This window comes from Melanostigma gelatinosum (genome assembly GCF_949748355.1).
Source record: "Melanostigma gelatinosum genome assembly, chromosome: 7".
NCBI classification, from domain to species: Eukaryota; Metazoa; Chordata; class Actinopteri; order Perciformes; family Zoarcidae; genus Melanostigma; species Melanostigma gelatinosum.
In genome coordinates, this window is record NC_136640.1 from 19,236,614 (window position 1) to 19,260,076 (window position 23,463).

At 43.4% G+C, this 23,463-nt stretch overlaps 1 protein-coding gene across 2 annotated transcripts; it reads right to left on the reverse strand.

Moving 5' to 3' along the window:
* Window positions 1-1,125: 1,125 nt before the first annotated feature.
* Window positions 1,126-21,833, reverse strand: cog6 (component of oligomeric golgi complex 6). Of its 2 annotated transcripts, none has more exons than XM_079272563.1 (19): window positions 21,664-21,833; window positions 21,248-21,391; window positions 20,675-20,746; window positions 20,417-20,475; window positions 14,427-14,538; window positions 13,863-13,945; window positions 13,595-13,665; window positions 12,665-12,758; window positions 9,406-9,534; window positions 8,342-8,433; window positions 7,989-8,053; window positions 7,811-7,902; window positions 7,436-7,553; window positions 6,426-6,557; window positions 6,096-6,263; window positions 5,487-5,594; window positions 3,833-3,886; window positions 3,650-3,729; window positions 1,126-2,023 (listed from the first exon to the last, which is right to left on the reverse strand). In XM_079272563.1, the coding sequence occupies exons 1-19, from the start codon at window positions 21,802-21,804 to the stop codon at window positions 1,876-1,878; spliced, it is 1,962 nt and encodes a 653-aa protein (XP_079128689.1). In that variant the 5' UTR covers window positions 21,805-21,833; the 3' UTR covers window positions 1,126-1,875. The 2 variants fall into 2 exon arrangements, with proteins under 2 accessions (XP_079128689.1, XP_079128690.1); XM_079272564.1 differs by having other exon boundaries at window positions 21,248-21,444; window positions 21,664-21,745.
* Between the last annotated feature and the right edge of the window lie 1,630 nt (window positions 21,834-23,463).

Consider the following 23,463-nt stretch of genomic DNA (forward strand, 5'->3'; position numbering starts at 1 on the left):
TTTGTTTGACTCATTTTCCTTTCAAAGTTTCTGCTGAGGCAATAGATAACCCAGATTCCTGCTGGTCTCATGCTTCAGCGGGCAAAAGCTCGGTGGCCGCTGTCATGTGGAGCGGATGATGGGATGAATGTTTGCCACCCTGCTCACCACTACCTGCCTCTAAGTGGTGACTCCATCACCTCTCACATCTGCTAACTCATTAATACAGCCACCGGCAGGAAAAAGCTCTCACACGCTGAACTGTGAAAAGTGATGTGAAGCTGAGTAAGTGAGGGCGTACACTGTGTGTATCGTTACACATGAACAATAATGTTGTTATTCAAACATCATCCCACTTTTTTTTGCCAAAGAGTGCAGAGTGAAAACACTCGAGAATCCAGCTTGTATCTGAGCGGAGCCAAGCAGTACTGGAAGAGCGAGCTGGTCTATTTAAAGGATTTAAGAGCACCCATCCAGATGCTGAACTTTGCGGTATTCCATTTATTCCCAGTACTCAATGTCCCGGCCAATGATATCCGAGTTACATCCGGTGAGCTGGGGAAATCCTGGGTCTCAGTGCTGGCAGAGCTGCCAAGATCAGGCCTGCTGCCATGAACCTCGATGTCAGACAGCAGGAATGAAATGCTGCCTCTCAGGCCAGATACCAGAACAACAGGCGGGATCAATATCCACATGTTGTTACTGTTTCAGTGGTGCTGGGTGGTGTCGGATCTTCAATGGTATGATATCACACGGCATCACGTTCACTTTCGAGGAAAAGGGCACACTATTGGGGTCAAATGTCCCAAATGTGCATTTGGTTACTTTGCAGATAATATCGCAAATCAATCCATTTGGATTTTATAGATTTATATTTATGAAAGACGGAGATTATCCTTGTGAAACTAAAGCCTCTTTGAGTCTTTTATTCATACCTTTATTTTAAAAAAGAGCAATAGATAATGCGATATTACTTTATTTTGGTCACCACTGCATGATATAGAGAACACTTGTCGTACACTAAAACATCACTTTATATGTCCAAACTAGAAGGTTGTATACCTCCGCCAACCAGTCATATTGCAGTTTACATCCATGTCTGTCCCAATTGTCACCACTTCATCATTTCAGCCCATTAAACACTTTTGTCATAATTAGCATATTAATTCTTGAGTTATGGCCCAAAACTGCTGTCGATAGCACAGAGGCTTAATGTGCTCATGCTCATTTTTGTTGTCCATCTGAAACACCATCATGCGTGTTATAAGGTCATTTAAAGATGGAATTTGTCTCGTTTATACATCTTAGTCAGCATGGACATTTAGTTGAAAAGCCAGACAGACGGTAAGACAGACTTTTCCATTTCATCCCAACAACTCAAAACAGTTGAGATGAACATAAACACAACGTTGGCCCTGAAGCTTCTGAGGTTCCTCTTAACATTGTGGCTGAGTTTTCCCCTGACCTCTCTTTAAGTGTAGAAGAATAAGACGAGTCTCTTGGATTAAGCGTACCCTTTTGTTTTTATATAATGTTCAACGTTTTCAATAAAAAATACATTATTTTGTACAATTATGGACATGGTAGAAGAGAGTACATGGTGTGAAAACAGACAGAAAGACGGACACACATGTGCTTTACAGAGGGAATAACAAGCAGACTGTCCACAGCAGTGAAAGTAAATAAGATCATATACATATAATATTCTCTCTCTCTCTGAGGTCAGTGACCCACATCCCACAAAGAAGAACCCCACCTTAACGACTACTTTTTAGATTATTGTATATGTTATTATGCTGTACAAATTACACCGCTCCTTAAATAACCTTCACTGGGGCTCACCTCGTGCTTTTGAGATCAACCAGGTTGGGGTAAAAAAAAAAAAAAAGGTGTCTCTCAGGACAGCAAGGTCTGAACCTGCTGAGGTGATCTGGGAAGCAGGTTCTCTGGGTCTTTGTAGCTGTTCGCTGGGCTGGTGAGCACGGTGTGAACCTCCACATAGGCTCTGCACACCAGCTCTGTGGACTGACGGAAAATCTGCTCCCTGCGAACACAGATGAGAGCTCTTTACATTTTTATACTCAGAAAAACAAAGTACCAGCAGTGAGTGGGCCTGTCAGGTCTAAATCAGACAAGCAGAGCTACGCTGGAAGAGCCGAGGACGTTAGCTACAAGTAAGGATTTTCTCTGAATTACTTTTTCTTTTTTTTTTATTATGTTCAGTGACCGCTGTGTGAAAACAATGGGTGGCAGTATGTGGTGCACACTGCCATCTATGGATGCATGTCACCGCATAAATGCAGAAGCATCAGGTGCCACAGCAAAGAAAAGAGGCCATTGTATTCCCTCTAATCAATATTTGCAGCTGTCTTATAATCTAAAAATGTAAAGTACAGTTTCGTGGATTCCTGGACCCATCTCTACAAATGCTTCGAATCAAATTCGGTGATGTCATACAGATTTTTGTATTCTTTTAGTGCTGCAAAAAAGTTAGTCAGCAACTTTTTGGATCATCGATTATACTACATTTGGACAGTTGGTGAGTCACTTGATGACATTTTATAGACAAAATTATTAATCCATTAAAACAAGATAATACTTACATTGCAGGGCTATATTCTTTGTTGCTTACTTTAAGGCAACATGGATTTATAACTCACTTGGGGCATTTTTTATATCCAACATATCTTGTACCGTTTCTTATGATTTTGTTCATCATCTTAGTTCTAAAGTTTGATTTCCTTTAAAAAAAACCTCTTTATATACCTTTTAGTGAAGGACATAATGTGACTACTTCTTGCAGTGGAGCACAAATGGAGGATGCAATAGTCGGACTGAAGAGCCCAGTGAGGAGGACACAGTGAGAGCCTCGGTTGTATCCAACTCAGGCTCTTGAGATCCATATTTTTAATTGGCCCACAGAGGACACAGTGCATTTGGTATGGAGTCATGTTTTAGACGCAGCACGATGGTTCTAACGCGAACTGTGAAACGATGGGAGTCTAAAAGTAAATTCCCATTATTTGTGAACTCCAGGAGCCTTTTCAGAGTAATGGCGGGTGATTTTGTGTGTTTAGGTGAGCAGAGAAGCAGACTTGAGGGATAGCGAGCGAGAGCGAGAGAGAGAGAGAAAGACAAAGAGGAGGAACGATTTCAGGGAACGAGTGTGAGTGAGAAATGGACCAGAAGCTAATTAATGGCGTCCTGCCCATCAGTCCTCCCATGTCCATTAATAGAGAACATTAACCTGAGGTACAGAGTGCTCCTCAAGCCTGCTGCACTTCCCAGTAAACGTGACTCATAGAAAGAGCCCTCCAATGTAGCAGCTGGATTGAGCTAAAAGCATATGAATTTCCTGATCAGTAAGACAAATACAGGCAGTCCTGCCGACCCCTCTCTCAATGTTTTGGTGGCTTTAGCAATTTAGCATCCGAGCTCGGCGTGCATTTGTTTGAGTGTTTCGTTTGGAATGCAGTAATGATCGTATTACATCGGGGAAACTAATGAATGTTGCGCCGACGCTCCCGCTGTATATTCAGCACTCTGAGGTTGCTGTATACCTTGCTGAAGCACCATGTTGCAGACATTTAACACGCCTGATTATTGCATCGTTTGCTGTTCTTCCCCCGGACAGAAAGAGCTATTGTCAACAACCGGGATAGGAACTCACTTGATGGCCGCACTGAGCAGGAAGTTGAGCTGTGGCATCACCAGAGTGTCAGGTGACGACAAGTACCGATCGAACTGGACCTGTTTGTGGGATGATTACAATCATTAAGTTTATATTTATTGATTTCTGCAGAGAGGTTTGCTTCATTAACACACACACACACACACACACAGTGAAACTCACCATCGCTGCTTTCACAGAGGAGCTGTCCATGCTGGGGAGTAGCGACAGAGGACCCTGAGACAGAAAAGTCAACATCAGCTTGGAATCCAACTCGAGGTCGCGGTGTTTGAACAGTAACGATGCTGAATGTGCAGGCAGTGTCGAAAGGTTTTCTTCCTTTCTCATTTGTGTACTACCCCTCAGGCAGAGTATATGATGATGGCTGAATGAATGACCACACGGGCCATAATAAGGATCATTTCTTTTATTAAAAAAACACACATCTTCAGTGTGTCTTACTGCTTCCTCCCTTTGATCCGTCTCAGAATAAAATGTCACATTTATCTCGATGACGATAAATAGTGCATGTGCATCAGTTCAGGACACGTCCTTTGTCATGCTGGGTTGCTTTTTAAACGGCCGATTGGTTGGTTACACATCTGTTTGATGTCATGGGTTGTTGGAACAAATTTATATGGGATTCAGACTATTCATGCATTGAAAAACTACTAAGAGTCAATTTAAGTAGGTAAGAGATTCATAACTTCCGTTTATGTTTAGCCCTAATTTACAGTACAGAAGATGAAGAAATATATGTTTTTGAATACACTGAACTTGTACTTTGTGAATCTTGATTTGTTAACAGAGGAAAGAAGAGAAATATCCTCCCTGACTCTTGATCGCTAACGACATGACTGACTTTGTGTCAACACAACAGCTGGTATCTTTAAGGCAATTAGTTGACACTGATTGTCCAGAATGGCAACATTAAGTCAAGCTTAAATGCCTTAATTGCAAACATTAAAAGCAGCAAATAGAAGGCAGTGCAAGGGTCGAAGCTAGAGCGCAGTACCGAGAGGGAGTTTATGGGGATATGGGCACATCAACAAACACACTACGAGCCTGCAAACTCATGGGCTAGCTACGAGCCAGTGTTGTTTTCATCACGTTTGTATTGTGTGCGACTTGTTCATCTGATGTATCACAGACAATAACAAGGAGAAAATGTCAAGCAGACCTTGAAGGTAAAGCTGAAAAGTCTAAAATAAACTTATGGGATTCTTTTCAGTCGTTGCCATCTGGTATGCCGTCGAGTGTGGACAGCTAGACTTAATCGCTTCAAACAGAGGACTATTTAAAGCGAACCCGAGACAGGCCACGCGAGGAGAGAGAGGTATAGTCTGCGAGAAGAATGACGGTTCTTCATTGAGCTTTGCGTTGGAGCTGCAGCAGCAGGGTGTGGTGTGTCCTGACATGACCCAGGGTTTCAAGACTCGCATGCTAAACCACAACTATGGGCCTCGGTGAGCGCAGGGTGTTACAAAGAAGGCGGAGCGATCCAGGGCATCGGCTCTCTCATTTGCACAGGACGCTTCAGGAGAAGCTGGTATATTTGTTATAGAACATAATGCAATCTGCCTCCCTCTTTCCCTTTTTCTCATCTGAACATGTGATCGAAATGCTATTGTGCCCTAATAAAGACATTGGTCATGTGGTAACCATAGCAACAGCCAAAAGAGGTAGCGTAAACAATATGGTTAGGGCCTATAAAACACAGAAAAAGGAGACCATTAGGGACTGTAACAGGAAAGATGAGAGAGAGAAAAAAACACAGTTCTTCACAGTTCTATAACTTGATGAGTGAGAGCATGTGAATGTGGAGTTCATGCGAGACCTGCTCAGCACTATGCTGCTGGACACAGCTGTAGATGTAACTCAGTCCGGCTCTGGTCAGCACGTAGGACGCCTGCTCGTTGATCAGGGTGTCAAGGTGAGCCTCGATCTAGAAAATGTGGGGGAGAGAGAGAGAGAGAGGCTTAGGTACTCGTGGTTGATAAGAGAACCACTGCGCTATTGATAATGAAACTTCCACAGGAGCTCTTGTGGTGCTCAATTACAAAAGACGTGCTAAAAATAGAGTCTAGATGGCACGTTTGAGCATGAACAACAATGCATGACGCACACGCTTTTATTAGATCGCAAATTGAATCTTTTTAATAAAATATTTGGGCTCTGTGGGCTTTGATGAAAGGAAGGCGAATCATTTTCAATGAACAATGCCTCTACGCACGGACAATGTGAGAACTGTAAGGTGAGTGTCAGTGTTGGATGACATTCGTTTCAGTTGTCTCGTCTGACTAAGGTTCGGTCCATCATCGTCAGCTTCATGCCCTTGACTAATCGTAATGAAATTTAAATGGCTAAATACCTCCGACATGAATGAACTCATTTAATTGTCTGACTCACTATTAATAAGTAATTATTGTTTACTATTAGGACAGACCTGGAATTCGAGCATCTCAAGCCTCTTGTCGGTGAACTCAAAGAGAGCCAAGGTTGTCTTCATGACATACAGGGAGTTGACCATGTAGGTAGCCATGTCAGCAGTGCCGAGGTTACTGGCAGACACGGTACATAACTGTAGGAGGGGATCCAAGATGCAAGAGAGCACCTGGGAAAGATCAAGGAAGAAGAGATGAGTGAAATATCATTGGCGGATGACCAAAAACAAATAATAACACATTTATATCAGATAAATTCAGAGCAATTGGTTCACTAGGACTGTGAAGGGGAGACGCGTTTGACTTTTTCTACCGTTTGCATGCGAGATCACCTGAGCAAAGTCGGCCTGGCGGGCATCCAGAGGAACCACCGACGAGTCGTGGGAGGCCAGCACCTCCCTGAGGAGGGAGAGGGTCTGAGTGAGGGAGGACGTGGGTCCCAGGTCTGCAGGTGGCAGCTCCACCTGCCCAGGCGGACACGGACGGAAGAAGACAGGATATTAGACGGTGGTGCAAAAGGGGAAAAAGTTATTCTTGCAGAGATAAGTTGTGCGTGTGCTGTCGCCGCCTTCACCAAGACAAGCGGTCCTCGTAACGTGATCAAAGCATTAAACTTCCCTAATGAGCAGCATGACCGATCGAGTATACGACTGCTTCCTGCTGCTACTCGGAGCCTCAGCTTGTTCGCAGTCAGTAGAGCTTCTTTTTTATGAATGAAGAGGGTTTTGATTTCATTGGCTGCTGGACACACAACACAGAACTGAGCCCAGCCACCGTTGTCCACCTAATAGAGCAAATTATGAGAAGGCTGTGTTCCTGGCATTAGATGGGATTGACACCAAAACCCTGAGGGCATCCAATTTGATTAACACCCGAGCTACAGGGATAATTCTTGTAACTGCTATTGATCAGGACACGGCCAGCATGTTATGGGGAAGAGGTCCCGCCCGTGCCAAGGTATATTTGGATGGCAATTTACCTAAACCGTAACAAGTTCGGTGTTTTTTGGCAGCGAGCACCATTTGGATGCTGTGGCCAGCAGGCTGGAACTGTTTACAAGCACAAGTGCTTCAGAAATAGCCTTGTTGTCTTTGAGGGTTTCGACGCAGAGCTGAAATACACACAGAGTGTCCGCAGGGTTCACACTGAACTTCTGCACAATCATTTAAGCGTTTTTAATGAAAGAACGAGGCGAAAAGCCTGCATTTTAAAAACTTCTTCTTCTCTCTCTTCTCAGGTGGTGGCATCGTTTACCTACCAGTCACTTTCTCGCATCTGTATAACAGAAAACAATATTGTAGGATGATTTCTATTTGAATAATCCACCCTACTCATACTGTACCTTGTCCATGAGTCTGCTTGCGTGAAGGCTCAGGCTGTTGAAGAACATCTTTTTGCTGAGGATGTGCATTTCTTCAATGGTGATGAGCAAAGAGGCCACACTGGTCCCAATGATGGAACTGGACAAAGATCATTGATTATTTACATTATGAATTATACGTGTCTTTTGAAAACACAACAAAAAATGCTCATTGGAGCTTGTCCAGGAGCCTAAAGTGGCATCTTTAAATTGCTTGTTTTCAATTTACAATAAATCAAAAAAAAAAAAAGAGGACCAAATACCCAAAAAATGTTTCAACGTGTGTTTTTTGAATGATTTACCGGTAAATTATGAACTGATTCTGAAAGCTGTTGCCCACCGAGTGAGTTAACATACCTGATGGTGTGGTGGTAGAACTTGAGCAGGTTGGACAGCTTGTACAGCAGGACAGCGCCTGGCTCAGCCACTATGACCTGCTCTATCCGCACCTGAGGGACAGATCCACAACACGCCGAGTGAGGCCATGAGCAGAACACGACAGAAAACAACACGCATTCAACAGAGCTGTGCTCACTTTCAGCGGCCTGCAGACTCCCTCAGTGATGTGTCCAACCACCTCCTGCATGTTCTCCTCCACTCCTAATGAGAGAGGAACGAACACACACACACACACACACACACACACACACGCACACGCACACGCACACGCGCACACGCGCGCACACACACGCGCGCGCACACACACACACACACACACACACAAAACAAAAACAAATAGTGCACAAATTAAAATATAGGAATAAAACACATGATGAAATATAATTGAGTATAAGATATAAAATAGATATATGTGTGATACTTTTGCTTTGTAATTCAAGGTGTGAAAGAAGTGCAGCATGTGTGATTAGCATGCAGGAGACAGCATACCTTGCACAGTGACTTGTTTCAGCAGCGCTTCCAGGTGTTCTTTCTCTGAGGCGGTGGCTTGGTGCAGCCAGGCCAGCATGTCCCCAACATACCTGAAAGAGCGACAAAACATTTTGTACTAAACAAGACGTCAGTGAGGGGCCAACCCGAGGGCGAAACGCACCACAGCACATCGTGTCTCTCTCTCTCTCACACACACACACACACACACACACACACACACACACAATAATTCAAGTTTAACCTCGGTGTGTGTGTGGGTGTGTTTGTGAGCGTGCAAGGACATAGGGAGGTGAGAAAGAACTTGATGTTCTCAGAACTGTTGATGCCTCCCTATAAAGTGGAGGTGATTTTGTGTTCCACACATGCCTGGTATTCTGAGAAAATCTCCCATTTGGCTCCGGGGCACAGGAGGAAGAGGGAAGAGGATGTTGTACGACAGGAAGCACAGACACACTCAGACACTGATGGAATAGACATTTAACATCTTCTTGAATTGGATTTTGACAGTTAAGAACCTGTTAAGGGACAGCTGTGTTTTAAAGGAATAGTACTGTATTACTTCAATATATTTGGACAGAGCCATTGATTCCATTTGAATGTGTTTGTATATAATGTAGTTGGAAGTTTTGCAGTTTATAATATTTTGAGAGTACGAGAATTGCTTTCAAGCTAAATCTTAACAATTGCAAAACAGCCTGGCATTAAGATGAATTTTACAAAAAATGTAAACTGTATTTGTATTCATCAGCTCTGGTTGTGGCCACATGTTAACTGGAAACAGATTGAAAGTTAGATATAATCTTAATTTATTTGTTCAAATAAAATTAGATGATATCAGATGACATCATTGGAGATGTGTTACTGTAGATGTTCCTATTTTTAAAGAGGAGATTGACTTAGATTTTTACAAACACCCCCTAATTGAGCAAAGATACAATGAACTTACCGTTTGATCGAGAGACATGAGTGAAAGTATTCACGTTTTCTATCGCAACTAACGCTTCCTCTGGATTATATGACGATTATATGACAGTAAGGAAAGTCAAAGTTCAGAGATGTACCTCATGGGGTCGTGTGAATGCATCTCTATGGGCCGAGGAGTCCCTCCGAGCCCGCCGCGGGTGAGGGCGTCGATGAAGCCTCGTACCACCGCGCACCTGCGCGCAGTCCCGAACTCGTCCAGAGTGTACCTGGCCAAACAGACGAGACAGAAGGCAACATTTAGCTCCCGAGCCTCTTGGGAAAAGACGGTGGCCGCTGCGTGTTTTCGTGCAGACCGTGTGGCGGAAGTCAGTCGCTGACGCACGTCAACAATGCAGGCAGCTTTTCCAAAAAGGAAATACTTTGGGGTTGTTTTGATTATTTGGTGGTGGCGGTCTCTGCGACAGACTAAACAGAAGATAGTGCTAAAGCATAGCCTCAACATCCCACAGATGGCGCCAGACCTTGAACACTCACTGGGCAATGAGACAGGTGCGTTTAAAAATAATGCAGACAAACAGAACGAGGGTTTGACATTAGAACATGTCGTGGGGTAACGTGTGAAACTTTCCTTTGTTGTTTTGTTCTTGGGACAAATTTTAACTCAGTGAGCTTGAGGAACTCTGTGAGTCTTTGCTCTGTCCTGTACTAGATGGTATAGAACGAGGTTTTTCTTCTTCTTCATTATGCATTAGTGCTTGCCTTAAATGTGAGCAATGGGCATTAGTCATACTTCTCATATGTACTTCAGGCATTTCAAAGCACTTCAAGATTATTAGGACCCATAGTGGTATGTATTGTATTATATGATTCTCAGAGTGACTGAACCCCTTTTTATAAAATAGATAAGATTGTAAAATATGCTATAAACACACAGCTGTGACCCAATAAGCCGATTAGTTACCTATTTCAAAAAAATTCCTGTTTCAAAATGTCAGATTTTGCCATATTTTACTGCAAAGTGTGGATAAGTGGTGGAAGGAGTTGGACAGGATTGAGGAGGAAGATGAAAAAAGAAAGGAGACACGCGGAACTTACTGAGAGAGAAATTGAAAAACAGGGAAAGCCAATAAACGATCGCGGCAAATGACAGTGAATCACGACTCCTTATTATTGCTTAAGTTCATCCCCTAACCCAGGGACTCCCAAAGTGTGGTGCCTCTAGGGCAGGCATGTCCAAAGTCCGGCCCGCGGGCCAATCACGGCCCGAGGTCAGACTTTATACGGCCCGCGCCTTCTGTCTTAAAATGCATTATTTATGGCCCGCCAGCACAGTCAAAACGGAATGAATAAATCATACAAATTCAACATGCAATTCCTATTTTTACCTCATGGTGGCAGCACCACTCTGTAACTGTCTGGCTGTTTGAAATTGGCTCTGACCCTTGAACTGTCATGGCTACGGCAAGTAAAAAAAGGAAAGTCGATAATGAGGGCCGCCGCTTCCAGGAGAGGTGGAGATCGCAATATTTTTTTCACCGAAAACCGAAACAACTGTGTCTCCCTAATTTGTCATGAGACTGTTGCCTTGTTTAAGGAGTATAATGTAAAGAGACACGACGAGACCAAACGTGCTAATGCTACAACAAGCTATCAGAGAGCGTCCGTGCTAGAAAAGTGAAGTAACTCCAAGATAACTTGGCCACACAGCAGCGGCCCCTTTCACATGAAAACATCATCAAAGTAAGCTGCGGAGTGGCCGTGGTAATTGCTAAACATGACAAACCTTTTACGGAATGTGAGGTTATCAAAGACTGTGTTATGAAAATAGCAGAAAACATTTGCCCCGAGAAGAAGACAGAGTTTGCTAATGTTTGCCTGGCTCGTAACACTGAAGAGCTATCATCAGATACGAAGAGACAACTTGATTTTTTTCGTGAGCCTGTTTCATGTGTGTTGAATTTAAATGTTAGACAACTTTTCATCACCCTCACTAAGTCATATTTAAGATTGTCTTGAGGTGAGAATATTGATCGGTTTCTATGTAATTAGCTTTTAGATGGCTTGTTCTTTGTTATCTGACTTTCATATGTGAAAGAAAGGCAGAATAGTTGTTGAGATGTGTTCACACATGAATGCTTACATTTGGTTACATTGCTATTTGCTGTCATTGAAAATAAAATGATAAAATAACAATGTATGTATAGGCTACTTGTATTGTTTAAAATAATGTCAGCAGGGACTGTTGGCCCTTGGGCATTTTCACATTATCAAATTTGGCCCTCTTTGAAAAAGGTTTGGACACCCCTGCTCTAGGGGGTGCGCGAGAGGAAAAATGTAATGGTGGTCTAATGGTGCAGTCCTGTCTCCTAAAAATTGCGTTACCCCAAAACTAAAATGCTTTGCTACGTTTGACTATAAACGTATTTTCTCGTGTCGCCACCCAAACCGAGAGTCACGGTTACTCCCGGATTTTACACGCGGGCCTTTGTGGAGGTATTGTAGCCGCGTAATGTTCCTCGTTGCTCGGCCTGAGCGCGTTTCTGCCGGAGACAGGCGGCGTGTTGTGGTAGTATTCTGACCGCGTAATAGGGAGAAGGAGAGGCGGTTAAAGTGTTAAAATGTTGATTAGAAACGTATTTGTAATAAGTCAATGTAATAAGTCAAACACAAACGTAATCAGGGAGAAAATATGTTTTTGGTCAAACTTAATTGAGAATGCATTTTAGTTTTGGGGGAACGTAATTTTTAGGAGACAGTGCAGTGAGGTTCTGGCTAACATCTGTCTGATGCCCTCTTATTTACGTCGCCACCTGAACACCAAGCATTCCAGTGCAAGTCAAAAGCCCCTTACATTTTTTTGTCCCAAAACAACTGCAGTCTCATTCATGTGTTGGGTCTACGAAACAAGCACGACGGGCTTCATATCTGGTCACAGAATAGCGAGAAAAGGGCTACCGCACACAATCGCCGAAGACGTGTGCTTGCCAGCTGCCAGAGAGATGGTGGAATGTATGATTGGAGAGAGAGAAGCAAACAAGTTGGACGTGATCCCGGTGTCCAACAACACTGTGTCGCGCCGCATCGATGCTTTGTCCGAAGACATCCTGGCTGCATTAGTCGGTCGCGTGAAGAAGAGTGAGTTTTACTCTCTGCAAGTAGACGAGCCTACAGATGTGGCCAATCTGGCCACTCTTCTGGTGTACATCCGTTACCTTTTCAAAGGCACGGTGCAGGAAGATTTTTTGTCTTTTTTATCTTGAAAACAAACGCCACGCGCGAGCAAACTGTTCTCTCATTGGGCCTATTTTTATGCGGCTATAAATAGGCTCTGTTGCTTTTTCTTTTTTGTGTGTGTGTGTGTGTGTGTGTGTGTGTGTATGTGTGTGTGTCGGTTACTTGTAAAGGACAGGTCGGTCCTGTAAGGCTTCCATGGCTCGAGTCAGCACAGGGCAGATATCACAGGTCTCGTGGGTCAGTCCTCTGCATTCATCTTTGCAGAGAGAAGGAGCATAGGAGAAGTGCATCCTTAAGAATAGGACAGCATCCTCCATCCAACTAAATAGGTGCAGTCTTTCCAGTGACTATGCTTGCTGTGTCATGCTCCCTTCATTGTTGCTAAATGGTTTGGGCCATGGTAACCTTGTTGGCAAGAAGAAAATCAAAAGCACCAAGAACATTTTTCAATCACATTTTCCCGTGAGCTTGTACCAAGAAGTCAGTGCTTTTACTTGTGCTTCAGACAATACAAACAAGGAAGAGGCAGTGGAAAGCATGCGTCAACACACTCCACTCGAGTCGGACCTGGAAATAAAAGTAAATGCTCTATTCAAACAATCTGCAGGAATATTTTGTTCTCCCTCATACACAACTGACACAAGCATATTAAAAAAAAAGAAAATGATGAAAAACATAACTTACAGCCCTTTCATTTGACTGTTACCAAACATTACAATTTCTGGATTTGGGTCCAAAGCACAGCAGAATAAGCGCCTGTAGGGCAACTCATAATTTAGTCGATGCTCTATATTGGGTTCTGTGGTGTCGGTGATCCGAATGGTTTATTTCCACTCCAATTTCAATGACAAAACACATGGCTAAGCTGAGGGAAATTTGGGTTTCTGGCATTCTTTTGGCAGAACTCAGTCAGGGGTTATGAGTCACATAAGTCCTCAAATGTGTCCTACGCACGCATTACTTGCACATGAACGAATTTCGAGTGCACAAACTATCAACACAGTAGAAAAGACAAAAAAGCGGAGTTAAATCGGTGATGATGGTGGTGGATCAGTGTGAGGGTCACAGTGAGTCAGCGTGTACTGTACTCACTCTGAGCCCAGCGGTAGAGCTGCTCATATGAAGTCTCCTGTAACACGGCCATCTGCTCCATGATCTCTAACCTGGAGCGAGCACACAGACCACATATTACATACTCATAACCTGCTGCATAGTGTCAGATCGCAGGCAGGGACAGAAATACCAGACCATGTGTTTTTTTGTTTTTTTTCCCCCACTCATCTGTTCCACCATTCAGGTCGAAAATGAATTGAACAACTAGAACAGAATCACTGAAAAAAAAAAAAAACGTGCACCTTACCCCGCAGTTTGCTGGTTGGTTCGCAGGAGGATTTTCACATCCTCGTGGATGTGCTTCACTCGGCTCAGAGCTTTGAAGAAATCCTGGGAAATGGAACGACACGTGAATATTTTAGGAGCAACGTGGGGCGCAGGTTTGGCCAAATGCAACAAAAAAAGGTTTTCTGGTGTGACCGCATTGTAGCTGATCATGCAGTATTGGTTGATACAACCTTGATTTGAAGCAGACAGATGTGTGGTGTTGTTTCATATGCTAAATTATTTATGCGCATATCATAAGTATATAAAAAATGAAAAAGATTTTTAGATCATTTTGTTTTGTGCATGTATATAGTATAAAGTGATGGTAGGAAAATCACCTCATATAACAAAATAAACAGTTCATAACAATGGGATGTCTTGACAGAACTTATTAGATATTGTGGCGACATGTGAGAAGACCAAACACCAGAGGACAGAAATAATGGAAGAGAAGAAGACACAAATCTGCATCCATCTTCTGGGTGCAGATGGGAGGATTCTCCACGGGACTTCATTAAGTGGTCTCCAGTAGAATAGAGATTACCTCAGTGATGGGGGCATCCCGAGCCCCTCGCAGTGCGGCCGTCTCCTCATTAGACAGTTGGAACTTTGCGAGGAAGGCCTGAGCAACCTGAGCTCTCAACTCCAGCCGGTGACTGAGGAGGGGGAAGAGATACATGTTGTGATTTCCTTCACCTGCCATTGTTGCGCTCTGATATCTGCCTATGGAGAAATGATTCTCTCCTCATGATGTTTTTGTCATTTCTGTTTATTTCAGTCTTCTCTAGTCATCACAACTTGTTTTGTCTGTCTTCAAGGCCCTGGAGTTTTGTCACCTGGTGTTTTCTTGCTGTGCAAATAAAAAGAGCTGTCAGTGGAGGAAAACTGGAACAAAGTTGTACGCTTTTATTTCACACGGGGAAAAAAAAAGAAATGTTGTCAACAAGCTGTAATGTTTGACGCCCTGCAGCAGATGGCAGTCATACTCCTCACACGAACCTTTGCTCACAGTGAGACCACAGGATGGGACACACACACACACACACACACGCACACACACACACACACGTGAACAGAATAAATAACAGCGGAAGACAAGACACACAATAAGAATACAGAGACAGATACCAGCCAGGTTTTTGTCGCCACCATCAATAACAGCAGAGCGATCGCTATCCGTGTCACTAGAAGTGTCTCAGCACAATAGTGTCCATGGCAACGGCCCCAGTCAAACAGGGAACTCTTGTGACGGGACAGCAGGACAACAGGGAGCGCTCCCTTCTGTCCCCCGTGTCTCCACCCAAACCACCTCGGCTATAGTCTCTCCTCCCGTCTGTGAAAAACACAGGGCGGGATCGGTAAATCACCAGGTTGAAGAAGCCCAACACTATCTGACCATTGTCTCTCATGCAGCCATTACCGGCGCTCAGCCGGCTGAAAGTAACGGGCTGTAAATCTGTAAGAGGGTTCTGTGATTTAGTATCTCGGTGGACGGCTCGCCGACGCCTCACACGCCGGACCTCGAGGCACCTTTGCCCTTTACGTGTTCCGCGGGTTGAGATTTGAGGAAGACGACAGCTTGGCTGTCCCGAGCACACACACACACACACACACAGGCATAGTGTGTCATACTTTTAAAAAAAAGAAAAAAAAGAAACTCGTTACAGCAACCTGGCTACATCAGCCCAATTGTGAGGAGTAACAATACAAAAAAAGGCTGCATTGTCAAAAGCAATATTTTAGCCTGTCACAAATATTTAGAATTTATTATTATTTATATTTAAAAGGTATCAGTCACTGCCCGACCCTGCATGCGTGACAAAAGGGACTGAATGGATGAAGAGAAAACACACCAAGCGACTGAGAGAGAAGTTAAAACCAGAGGCACTTCATCTACCTGATAGACCATTCCAATTATAGTGATATATATATATATATATATATATATATATATATATATATATATATATATATATATATATATATATATATATTTTAATAACAAGCTATGCTAATGAGGCTATTAATTAAACAAAGTGAAGCATAGATTAGGGGAACCATTTCCATGCGAACATGCTTGTCTTAATTGAACACATGAGCAACATTAACATGAAACAAGTCTTGTGAAGAGAGAAGCTACTGTTGTCTCAAGAAAGGAGATTTTATCACTAAAATGCAAATGTGTGCAGCGAGCTTTCTATCTGTTCTACGGGGGGAAACTGGTGCAAACAGGGAATTTCTATCATTAAAGCACGAGTTTTATGAGACATAAAATTAATTGGCCCTCCGATCCTAATAGGCCTCAACTAAAGCTTCCCAGGCCTCATCCGATTGGTCACATTTAACATGCCATAGCTTGGACTTTCATTCATAAAGCAGTTACCGGTAAGTCACAGACTGCATTCCAACAGTCGGTGCCTTCAAAGCAGGGTGTGTTTATGAGGAGTGACTCACTGATGTTGGATTCATGACATTAGAAGATTAAGCTAAAGCGAACTTTGGAATATCTTTTGTCAAATTAGGCCTACTTGACACTGAAATGCAGAAAACACTAAATGATTTGCAATTTCTGACTTTTTTTTGTTATCGTCACCTTGCAACAGTGTTCTCAGGGTTACGCCACTTGACCGGCAATTATATCATTGACTCAGCTGACCTGGAGAGTTTCACTGTCAGGCAGCAATTGTTCCCGATCACTTATTTATAAAGGCTTCCTTCCGTCTACGGACGTGTCCAGCTTCACAGACACGGGAGCACCAGCGAAAAACTGTACAACGGATTCACCTCCACAAACTCGTGTTCAGCCAAAAGTGACAGACCTGTTCCACCAGGACGTAAATCACAACAAAGACACACCGGCTGCACACGGAGAGGAGGAGAGAGAGAGGGGGGCCGGCGGAGCAGCAGGATGGTTCTCTACGGCACTGTCAGGACGTGACACGTTCTTCTCCCGGTTGCAATTATCGAATACCGGAGAGCGGAAACAATACTTGAGTGAATCTGCGACGTCACACACCGCACTGCCAAGCATATGCGGAGACGCTCCGGGCTGGTGGTTCAAAGACAGAACTCAAATGAACTCAATACGCATGCTTTTCTTGCAGAATATGTGGAAAAGTGGAGTTAGATGGAGTTTACATAATGTTACATGATGGAATGAAACACAGTTACAGTGTTTGTCTCTTTGTTTGTGTGTGATTTTTGTGAATTTATTTCTCAATTGATTTAGTCAGTCCAAGCAGCGATATCGTTGAAGCAGTCCAACGTCTGATGAACGGCTTCGTCAAACTGAAACACTGGAACTACCGATGCCTGTTTAATACGCTGATGGTGCAGCACCAGGGTTTATGAAGCATGAGAGCTTGATCAGTGAATAACCTTAATGTATTTTTAATTGTTTCATGTGATTTGCATGAAAAGATTTACGGGGTTTTTTTCCTTTTTATTTCTGACTGATAATCCATACGGAATGAGCGATGCGGAGACTGAGTGTTCTCTCTGTAACAAAGCGAACGTCCCGCCCTCATCAATTGTAAAACCATGTGGGTCGATTGTCCATTAAAATCTATTAGCCGCCGTTCTAAAAGGCCTGCGTGAAAATTTGGCATTCACAACGCCGTTAAGTTAGCCACGCGCCGATGATCGCAGCCACATCAGACAACACAAAGGCACACTCACACAGCCGTGCACTCATTAACAGCCAGCTGGGCCCTAATAAGGCTCGAGTGTCCCTTTACACAGGTCGTCATTAACACTTTGATGTCCCTAATTGTCCTCAGGAGGGTTTCAGACCTCTTGATGACCCTAAGCAGACATCATACTGAAAATATTTGCTTTATTATTTTTTGGGGAAAATGGTCTCACTAACACACAGGGCTCCATGTGTGACAACGCATCATAGGCTGTAGGAATTACAGTGGTAAATGCAGGTACCGGTACATCTTAGTTTCTTTAGGCCTTCTGTAGCTTTGTGTAGTTCAGTAATAGCTGGAGAACTAAACCAACAGCTCCGGCTGCTTCGTGAGGTCACACGACATCCGTCGGTGAGACGTCTCGACTTGTTCAGCAGATGACATGTCGCGCTAATGCAGAGATCACACGGTGCGGGACAGCTGGCTCGCGTCACGTTTCATTATGGAACAACACAACACCTATTGAGTGATCTCGCTGACAGCGCCTTTGAACGGGGCCAGTCCAGAACAAAAGAGCAGACAAACACGGGGTCGCCGGCTCTCATTGGCCCCAAGCTGTCACACCTTTGCTTCTGCACACTGTAACACCGTTTCATTAAAAGCTGACAAATGACACAGTGCCACTGCATGGCAGATAAGACAGCAAACAGGTCGGGACGAGCCTGCTCTGCCAGGTAAATACACATCAGGCTTTGAAAACGCAGAGCTGCCCGATAACCACAGAATATGAGACAATGCCGCTAATGTAGCGCTGCTGTAATAACAGTCAACAGGACAAAGCAAAAAAAAAAAGAAAAAGACGAGACTTGGGACTGCAGAGGATTGTGTGACCGAGAAAAGTGGTGTTGTGGTGCAGAGGGCTGACTGGAGGAGGACAGCTTGACTGCACGCTTCCCCTGGCAGCTCTTCTGAGACAAAAATCGCTAAAGACAAGGTCGAAGCCCCGCGTGCAGACACCAGCCCATCTGTCTGAGGGGGGGGGGGGGGGGGTCATTGCGGCTCCACCAATGAAAATGTCACGCGGACGGACAGCAGGTCCCAATGGGACCGCTGTGCAAAGATGGGGCACTCAGAAGGGCATCCGTGTGAAACCTCTGACCAACTACCTTCATAAAAATAAAGAAAGACCCCCTTTACAAAACGATACGACTTGTATTAACTCACTGCCGTCAGATTCAGAGCCCACCCCTTTCCTGCATCACCTGTCCGACAAAGAGGTCCTGGAGCTGTGCCAGCGGAGCATGGAATTGCCTCGGAGCGTCACAGCTGTACGCAGTGTCTTTTGCCAGAAATCGACATCATCTTTGCCCGTGCCGCTGCCTCCATGTCGGCTCACAAGGTCACCGAGCCCCGAGGTCACAGTCGCCACAAAATGCTGATGGTTCAAATCCCAACCGTCCACTAGGAGCTAACAGTCCCGTCTAACACTCTGCAGGCCAAATTCGTAGATTTAAAGCTGGAGTGTGGAACATTTGTCCCCCCCCTCTGACACTATAAAGGAGCTGCGTTTCACAGACTGGAAATCCACTCTTCAACTTATTAGCGGTGGCAGGTCAAATCTATATTTGTGCAAATATTCAAATGATCCACATGTGATTCTTAATTGAACTGCTTGGCTCTAACTAAATGGAAAAATACCCTTGGGTTAACAACTTCCAGAGGCAAACAACACGTGTGCATTAAAAGCGTATCACTTGCAAAGTGGACCATGTTGCTCCCGCAGTGTGGTTTGATTGAAGTGCTTTTTGTCTCGCCTGAACAGAAAAGAGGCGATTTCCCTGCAACAGAAATGAGACTACAGAGAGAGTGAACAGATGGAGTCTAGCTCTGGCGAGATGAAGATGGTTATCAGCGACGAATGTGACTCGTGGTCTCAGAACAGATATGGGGAGAATGGCAGTACGGGGTGTCTTTGTAAATTTCTGAAGATATTTCAGAATAAAGTTGCCACCTTATCGCTCGCTGATATTCTGAAATGCTAGTTTAAAAGTTAATTTTGGTGATTTTGTTACAGTGGGACAGACACAACTTGTGCTTGCTATGACTAAATTAAATTGTGTCTCTTGATCAAAGTAATCCTTTTTATTATGGCAGCCCTACAATAAACAGAAGAGCTCACTTCATCACTGACGGGTTTATACAGATGAACATTGCTAAAGTGTTGTGCAGTAGACGGCATGACAGTAAAATAACATTTTATCCTCCAGATTTATGGAGCAAAATATCAGCAGAACGTTACAATATAATGCAATCCAAATCAGGAGTACCAAACTACTCCCACAAAGGTTACAGTAGAGCTGAATTAACTTCCTGACACATTCCTGCATTTGTTTTAATTGTTTGATTGTGGTAGTTAATGATCACTGTTTATTGGATTGCATTATAGTGCAAAGAGGCTTCTACTTCCCTGGTGTATCTCCTGGAGCCACAAGAGGGAAAAGTAAATATGTAACCCAATAACTAAGATATATGTATTCTAGAGATGATTCTCAGTCAGCCAGTTAGTAGGACTTCAAGACAAAAAAAAATCAAAAGTAACTGGATTTGCCGTTTTCTCTTTGTCTATCTTCATCAAATATACATGGATATGTCAAGGAACAAGGTTAACTCTGGTCCGTTAAAATGGCCATTGTGAGATGCTGAGTAACAAGACCATCATATAGCACCGATGGAAAGGCAGAAAACACAAGTCATGCAGACGCAAATCTGTCTGCAAATGTATTTACTGACGGCCTCTTGGCCGGATCTCTTTTTCACAATCCTCTGCAAGGAATCTGAGTGGAACCAACCGCCCTCCCCCAAAACACACACACACACACTATGTTTGCCTCTTTAGACTCACTTTTCTCCCTGCAGCTTGTTGGTTTTCACTATCAGGTCTTGAGTTTGCTCCTTCGCCGCCTGTTGAAGAAAAGTTGCTGTTTTTATGAAAGCAAACATTATGCTCTCAAAATGAAACTGAATAAATCTGCTACATGAGGTGATTAAAGTCTTATATTACACACCATATACACAAATGTACTAGCTTCTATTGTTATGAGGAGTTTAGCTTTAGTGAGTCATTATCTGGGCAGGAGAATTTTCCAAAGACACAACGTACCTTTAACCTGTTGGTCATCTCGTCAGAACACGTGCTCATGGCCTGAACATCCTCATGAACACTTTCAAGCGCCTTTGGAAAACACGAAGTCACAGTTACAAAAGAACTGAGGCTGATACGGGCCCGTTCACACAGGCAAAGTCAAACACTACTGTTCAAATAAATATTGTGGAGAAGCACGCTTCAATCTCAGGCTTTCAGATTCCCCACTACAGTCTGTGGTCCTGGTGAGAGTAGCTGCTCATAAATTATCACAAAAACGTACACATCTCCTTGAACTTAAAACTCCATGTCACTCCCTGAACTTCAAAATGCACTTCCTAAACTAGATCTGCTGTTCAACATCACTCTCACAGCTCTGGTAACAGAAGACGTTTCTTTGCTGTCTTGTAAAATATAGTTATTCATTTAGAGATGAACCCACGCAGCATCTTCTCCATGTGAATATTTGTAAACAAACTTCAGTCAAATATAATAAGTCAAAATTTAAACAGGTTTTTTACCTGGTTAAATTGAGTTAGACTCGAGTGCTGTTTAATGGTGAATAAGCTGTATTTTTCTTTAAAAACGTACCTCTTTTACATCCTTAAATATCCGTGCAAAGTCCTCGTTGATTGAGAGGCTTCGTCTCTCTATGTCACCGCGAAGATTTCTCCTGGTGCGCAGACTGTTGTCGGTGAAGAACACAGAAAGCGCCTTCAGAGCCTCCAGCATCTCCTGAAAGCACAAGCAGGATCCCACTGAACCCAGGAGCAGTCCACACTGAACGACTGCAGCAACACATTAACGTCAACTGTTGTTAAATGAATGGCGGGTTTTTTGGACGTTGTTACTGTGGTTAACCACAGCCAGTCAGGAATAATATAGTTTCCTCCCAACAGTCATCCCTGGGTGGGTGACACTATCCCCCAAGAGCAGCATTATGTCCAGCTATCTTGCAGGTTTAGCTAATGATAGCTAGCTAGCAGAGCTAAAGCCTTCCACCTTACCTTGTCATTGTCGAGCCTCGTCTCCAGTATTTTGTTGAGCTTCCTTGACAGCGGGTTATTAATATTGGGCTGAGAAGACGCATTTGGGTTCTGTAATGCAGTGGAGCTATCAGTTGCAATTTCTAGTTTATTATCAGCCATCGTACACGAACACCTCCACGTCAACTTTCGGAAAGATGTTTTGGTCCGTCTGAAATTAACGTCCGGTCGGAGGACAACTATACACCGTTCCGCAACGCAGTTAATTATTTTTGCTAAAATACTTTACAGTTTTTTTAAAGGGAAGAGGCCACTGGACTGATGCCGATAATAACGGTGATGACATCATACAAATATAACTCTCAACTTTAGACTTCCTCACTTCTTGAAGAAGCTGTGTTATTATATAATTCCAAGTACTCAATAAAAACGTTGATTCCGTGTAACAAGATATTCAAAGTTATTCTTCACATGGATTGAGTGAGAGGCTCTTTTTGTCAGTTTACTGGGTCGATATCTGAGTCCGATTAACTTTGAAAAGATAAGAGAGACGAGACCACAATTACAAGAGATCCCAGATTTAAAGCATGTTCAGGAGATGCTGCTTTCATGTACGTTTGGAAATATTCCACTTTGTCTGGATCCTCCTTTGATTCTATATAATGTAGATAATGGGGATAGTGTGGGATGACCTTGTGGTTAGTGAGGTGATGTCCCATCTACACAGGCCTGAGTTTAGTAACCTGTAGGCTAAAGTATGTGACTATCGGTGACGTGGTTGACTTTGCACCCCCCCCCCCCCAAAAAAGGGGGGCTTTTACAGATACACAGATTTTTCTGCTATTTTGACCTGTAACACACTAATTATAAACAGCTGATACAATTTTTTATTATCTTGCCTCAATATGGTGTAAAGCAAATTAATATGTTTACTTAAGTGTTGTTTAGTTATGGTTTTCATACTCAATCCTTTTCTGAGCAATTTGGTATTCTGTAAGATCTTTAATTACATGCAGAAATAGTGTCTATAAGTTATTAATAAGTAATATATGCTACGCTAATGTATACTTGTTTGCACAGGATGTAAATCAGTATCCTACAGTATAAATGTTAATAAATCACGCTTTTTAGACTAAAGTCAATCACCTAAGTCTTCCAAAAATATTCCTTTAGTTGTGTTTATTGATCTACAGAAAACATTGACTCCAAAAGGTAACACGTTAATGTGAGAACACCTTTCTAAGTCTGTCTCAGGACGTTAAGATACAAAGGCAGACTAAACATGCAAAAAAACAAAATATGATGCACAACACATGAGCTCTGATCTGGTCTCTAAAAATCCCTGCTGTTACAAAATCCGACATGAAAAAGATCTATAACTTGCAAGTATTCACTGATTCGATTGTGCGAATTATACTACAGGCCTACTACACTTAAAACGTTCATAACCCAGCTACAATTGCTTCCCTGTCTTTCATCGCCACGGCAAATCAATTGAGGTTTACTCGAATCAGGATGGTTGTTTCCAAGTCTAGCAGTTTACGAGGCATCCATGAATGCATCAGGAACATGAGGAGAATGATAGTAGCGGTGAGTCCAGCCTCTGGGTGGGGATTTGTGTGATTGATGGTCGCCTCCCGAGAGTGTTTCATGGACTCGCCCCCTCCCTCCCTCTGCCTCTCCCTCTCTCTGCCTCCCTCTCTCTCTCTCTCTCTCTCTCTCTCTCTCTCTCTCTCTCTCTCTCTCTCTCTCTCTCTCTCTCTCTCTCTCTCTCTCTCTCTCTCTCTCGCGCTCTCTCCCTCTCTGAGCAGGAATGTGGAA

Coding starts and splice junctions, on each gene's coding strand:
- cog6 (XM_079272563.1), bottom strand. CDS start 21,804: ATGGCTGATAATAAACTAGAAATTGCAACTGATAGCTCCACTGCATTA. Junction 13,666..13,862: donor ACCAACCAGCAAACTGCGGG/GTAAGGTGCACG, acceptor TGCTCGCTCCAG/GTTAGAGATCATGGAGCAGA. Junction 12,759..13,594: donor GCTCTACCGCTGGGCTCAGA/GTGAGTACAGTA, acceptor CTCTCTGCAAAG/ATGAATGCAGAGGACTGACC.